At 44.6% G+C, this 5,466-nt stretch overlaps 1 protein-coding gene across 1 annotated transcript; it reads left to right on the top strand.

Moving 5' to 3' along the window:
- Positions 1 to 3,887: 3,887 nt before the first annotated feature.
- LOC148020447 (uncharacterized) lies at positions 3,888 to 5,176 on the top strand. Its single transcript, XM_087700754.1, has one exon. It carries the CDS (start codon positions 4,261 to 4,263, stop codon positions 4,666 to 4,668), a length of 408 nt encoding a protein of 135 aa, XP_087556880.1. The 5' UTR covers positions 3,888 to 4,260; the 3' UTR covers positions 4,669 to 5,176.
- Positions 5,177 to 5,466: the final 290 nt, after the last annotated feature.

The raw sequence follows: 5,466 nt of genomic DNA, 5'->3' as shown, positions 1-5,466 counted from the left end.
CAGCATGCAAACCACTTTCAGTCCCGTTGGAGCAGAATGTAAAGTTGAGTACTGATGTTGGGGATGAGATAGAAGACCCTACTATGTTCAGGAGGATAGTGGGGAGTTTGATCTACATGACCATTACAAGGCCAGACTTGAGCTACGCTATTGGTCTTGTGAGTCAGTTTATGCAAGTACCTAGAAAGCCACATTTGGATGCAGTCAGACGCATATTGAGATATGTGAAGTCCACATTACATTATGGACTTTTCTATGAGGCAGGTACAGATGTACAGGTGTTTGGATACACAGATGTAAATTGGGCTGGTAGTATGTCTGATAGAAGATCTACTAGCGGATACATGTTCTCTCTTAGTAGTGCAGCAGTTGCTTGGAGCAGCAAAAAGCAATCTACAGTTGCTTTGTCGAGTACAGAGGCTGAGTATAGAGGTGCTGCTGTTGCAGCATGTGAGGTAGTATGGCTACAAAAGTTAATGGCTGATTTGGATGTGCAGGTGGAAGGTCTAGTTGTCATTTATTGTGACAACATGAGCAGTATACAGTTGGCTAGGAACCCTGTGTTCCATGCCAGGACAAAACATATTGAGGTACACTACCACTTTGTGAGAGAGAAGGTACTAGGAGGTGAGATTGACTTGGTGTATGTCAGCACACAGGATCAGATAGCTGACATCTTCACGAAGGCATTGGGTACAGAGAAGCTTCAGAAGTTTCAAAGCTTACTTGGAGTTGCAGAGATGCAGTTGAGCTTGAGGGGGAGTGTTGAGATGACAAGCTCAACACATGCGGACATTGATGATGGACCACCTGGTTAGATGGGTCCACACGTCTACACTTAGCACGTCGGTGGTCATTATGACTCTCACATGGCCACTGACTCATTACTTATTATATTCAGGTTGTTACACCTATTTACAGCTGGCATAGTTATAGCGCCAGTCGACTAGTGTAGTCGGTTATGCATTGTTTGACTTAGTAGGCCACTTTCCTTTATGTTGTATCTTATCTATACTTTGTGTAAATTGTAAAGTGTGTGGAAGAAGAAGAGACCACCAACAAGAAAACGTTTTGGCCTCCATCTCTCTTCTTGTCTCTTGAGTGAGCTTCTCCTTGTGCATTTTGTGTGTGTTCGGCGCAGCATCTTGAGCAAGTCCCCCCACCACGCTATTCTTGACATCCTCTTTTGCTTGTGTCATGACAATTTTCTTAGGGGCAAAGTTTAAGTCATAATCATTCCCCTCCCTTTCTGAACATGAGCTAAAGTTTTTGATAAACAAGGAACTCTCTACAAACTCTTCCCCATCATCAAAGGACACATTGATTGGTATATTAGATAAATCAGGGACATTTATAGGAGTTTTCCTTTTCTCCTTGTTCTAGATATCATGTTTGGCTATGAAGTCCTTGAGATTGGCTAAGTTTGAGAGAAGGGGAAATGCTATATTAGGGAATTTGGGAATTTCCGTGCACTTTGGAAATCCCCAATACCTTTATTATTTGACCACATGGTCAAATCTTATTGTCTTACTTAAAGGTGAAGTCTACCCTAAATACTATATAAGCTACATTCCTAAATCCCACTTTCAAATATGGATCAAGATTTAGCTATGTTGTCAAATATTTATCACTTCTTTGAAATTGGGACTTGGAAATTTTCTAAATTCTCTAATATGGTGTTTGGAGTGAACTTGTTTTTATTCTTGCCTTTATTATGTTTAGGACTTGTTGGTTTAGGGTCCTTTGGCTTGCGATTTTCCACTTTTTAAAATCTGTCCCCAGGATATTTTGAAGTTGCTTCCTTAGCAGGCTTTGGAGGTTTGAGTACATGGCATTCTATTATGAAATGTCCTTGTTTATGGCATTTGAAGTAGGAGTTAGGTAGGTTTTTGTAAACCACCGGATAATCCATTACGTATTCCCCTAAATGATCAGTGATTACTAGTGTGTCCGTGAGCTCTTCCACTAGCTGTACTTCAACTAGCACCTGCAGATGCCAGCTAGGGTTGATAATATCCACCCATATTTGCCCTAAGATACGACCTATGGAGGCAACTATTTCTCTGAGACAAGGGTGAAGCCACATAGGCAAGTCTAGTAGTTCTACTTACGTAGGGATTTTTGTGAGTTTAGGACCATGTGGGCTAAAGGTGGGGGACTACTTGAATAGCATGAGTGGGGAATTTCTCACATCCATTGTTCGTGACTCAAAACTTCGAGTGGCAAAGCTTTTGAGTTGAATAAAAAAATAAAGTAGTTATTGGGGAGATACTGAGCTAAAAGGATTTTCCCTCATAGTATCTCCCAATTGTTCTTTAGCCAGGCCCGAAAAGGCTCAACGGGTGGATGAGTGCTATTGCAAAGGCCAATAAGGGCACGACTCTCAAAGTTAGATTGCTAATGAAACATGCCATCATGATTTAGGGCAATGGGCGCTTACCTTTCAGGTAAACCTTTTGTCCATTGACTTTGTGATTGGTGCACTTCCTTGATTGCTAGCTTGTGAGGGGAGATGTGTTGCTAGAGGAAACTTTTGATTGTTGTTTTTTGCGAATGTTGGAATCTCCATCACTATTGGCATCTCCTCATCTGTAGGCTCCCTCTTGATGGGCAATAGGTCCTTTTGCAAGGGGAGAGCATTTCCTACCTTCTACCATTGTATGACTAACTATTTGGCTATTGCCACTGAGAGTTCTAGGAGCATCCAAGAAGGGATGTTGTTGAATTTTCCCTCCATTGTTGGGTAGACTTCCATTTTTGTTGAGCCAGGTTGATGTGTAGGTGTGGATAAGCCTCTTGAGGAAGGTTGCTTTCGCTCACTTCAGGTGAGCTTCCATTGTTGGCAACATTCAAGAGAATATTTGCTTGGATATTCTAATAGATAGGGTTAGACAAGATACTAGAGTAGCTAGTTCTAATGTATTCTCCACTCTTATGATTAGTGTGAGTGGGAGGAAGAGGACCACAACTTACCATCATGGGGGAAGAGAATGAACTAAAGGTGAGATGCATAATTGTATGTTGGAGTTCGAGAGCATGCTCGTGTGGAGGTGACACTTGTTGGAAAATGAACTAAAGGCAAGATGCGTAACTGTATGTTGGAGTTCAAGAGCATGCTCATGCGGAGGTGACACATGTTGGAGTTTCTGTAGGGAAAGTATCTTTGGTGATGGAGTCATGTGCGTTTGTGCCATACCTAAGGGGGAGTTCTATACTCCACCTTCTTGGATGACTGACATTTGGCGATGTTGCTTGGCTCCATTAGGGTGAACATTCAATTCCTCCGATAGAACTGGACTTGGAGTTCAAGAGCATGCTTATGCGGAGGTGACACATATTGGAGTTTCTGTAGGGAAAGTATCTTTGGTGATGGAGTTGTGTGAGTTTGTGCCATACCTAGGGGGAAGTTCTATACTTCACCTTCTTGCATGGCCGACACTTGGTGGTGTTGCTTGGTTCCATTAGGGAGAACATTCAATTCCTCCGATAGAATTGGACAAGACGACTGTTGAGAGGCCCCTGGCATAGTTCCATTCCTTCCTTGTTTAGTTTTGTTCCTTTGTATGTTCATTCAAATGGTCCATTCTTGTAAAGGGATACCCTCCACACGGTCCTATCCCATATGGATCCTGCTAGCCCCTACATTGGAAATAGGTTGTTTCCAAAACTGCTCAGTGCTCAATAGAGATTCACACCGAAAACCCAGTTAGTGATGCTGTGTCATGCCATCAAAGACTATCGCGAACGAACTGAATGCAGCAATGCGAACCAACGTAAAAGTGTCTCTGGCGTCGCCGGGACCTTCTGAACGAATACAGGCCTGAGATCGATCTCCGACGGAATGATTATCTTGGACAGCTTCGCCTTTTCGTTGAGATCAGAATTGGTGCATTTATACAATACCCACGCCCCCCACGCTCCCTTGTCAACGTGGGGTGCGTGAGGCTTACGATTCAGATCATCCGATTCTTTCCAATCGTATGCGTAAACTTTGGTTAATCAATTGACAAGCTGCTGTGTAGGGCATTAGAGTTAATTTCAAGAACCGTCCCCGTCTAAAGTCAAACAAGTTAGCGAAAACGTGCTAGCTAGGCCATTTGCAGAGGAGAATATATTGTAAGGACGATCTGAGCCACTCTTAGGATCTTCACCGGTGCAGCAGGCAAGCGCGGAGAGGAAGCTCTTATTAGAAGCAGAGAAGAAGCTTCCAGACGCAGGAGAAGAAGAATAACAAGGAGGAGAGCAGCAAGAGGTAGGGGGATGTCCGGCCCAGGGTTTGGTGGTGGAGGATTTGGGCCTCCGCCCGGTGGCGGTGCAGATCCGCTGCTCAACTGCCTGTGCTGCCCTTGTATGCTTGTGTCCTCCCTGGTGGGGGCCCTTCTGGGCTGCCTGTGTGCCCCCTTCGGGAACTGGTATGGCGGCGGTGGCTTCTGGGGCCCTGGCGGCTTCTGGGGCCCTGGCTTTTTTGGGGGCCCCCATCCTCCACACATGCATGGACCTGGATTCTTTGGAGGTGGCGGTCCAGGTGGCCCGTTCGGTGGCCGTCCTGGTGGCGGCGGCTTTGGTGGTCTCGGTGGTGGCTTTGGGGGTCCTGGTGGCGGTTTTGGTGGTGGCTTCGGTGGCGGTGGGGGCGGCTTTGGTGGTGGAGGTGGCCCTGGGGGTCCTTAGCTCCGATTGCTTCTCCTGGACAGGTAAGGCCTGGCTGCATATCTTTTCGTTGCAGCTATGTCTTCGTGCACGAATCTGGTCATCGTTGCTGCAATTTTTATTCGGGAGAAATAATTGTATTCAATCACACTGTAAGTCATCGTTCTGATGAACATACCACAAGTTAATTTCGTGCCCTTTCCACCTGCAACCGTTGTCTTTTACCTCGAGAATACTGTGCATTTAACATGCTGGTCCTGGAGGCACGTTCTGATGCTATATTTGCAGGCGGTCCTTGGATCTAACGCTTACATCTTTGTACATCCCGATTCCCTAACATTCTACTCAACTTTTGAATGGGGTCCTATCAAGCAGGGTTGGCACCGTTTTACTGTCTATTTTCTTTGGTTCTTTTCAGCTCAATAAGCTTTCCATGATACCGGTATGCAATGCTCCTTCTGTCCATGATCCCTTTGGATTCTAGATCTGTATATGGCTTTCGGTCGAATTCCACTTTGGTTTTGCTCAAGTCTAGTTTTGGAAGTAGGATTTTGTTTCACAGTTCTACTGAAAATGCAGACGATATCTCTGCTTTGTCTTCATATCTAATGTATTTAAAGACATGCGATGATGTTTATGTATCGGGGGAGTCTGAGTGCATTCTTGCTAGCTATGGTAGCAGGAATTTATGTTTTGTGCGTTGGGTTAGATGAAACTTTCGACACTTCTGTAGATAATAGGAGTATTGTGGCTTTTGGAATGACCCTATTTGCTACGGCCATTATTTTCTGAAATGTCAATGATGCTAAAGAGAGCAAT

This window comes from Lygodium microphyllum, chromosome 19 (assembly GCF_053477565.2).
Source record: "Lygodium microphyllum isolate KBCC chromosome 19, Lygodium_microphyllum_v1.1.10, whole genome shotgun sequence".
In the NCBI taxonomy this organism is placed as follows: Eukaryota; Viridiplantae; Streptophyta; class Polypodiopsida; order Schizaeales; family Lygodiaceae; genus Lygodium; species Lygodium microphyllum.
Note: the sequence above shows the minus strand (reverse complement) of the source record. Positions and strands in the feature narration are given on the sequence as shown.

What these genes read in the sequence shown, in the direction of transcription:
- LOC148020447 (XM_087700754.1), top strand. Translation starts at nt 4,261, where the DNA reads ATGTCCGGCCCAGGGTTTGGTGGTGGAGGATTTGGGCCTCCGCCCGGT.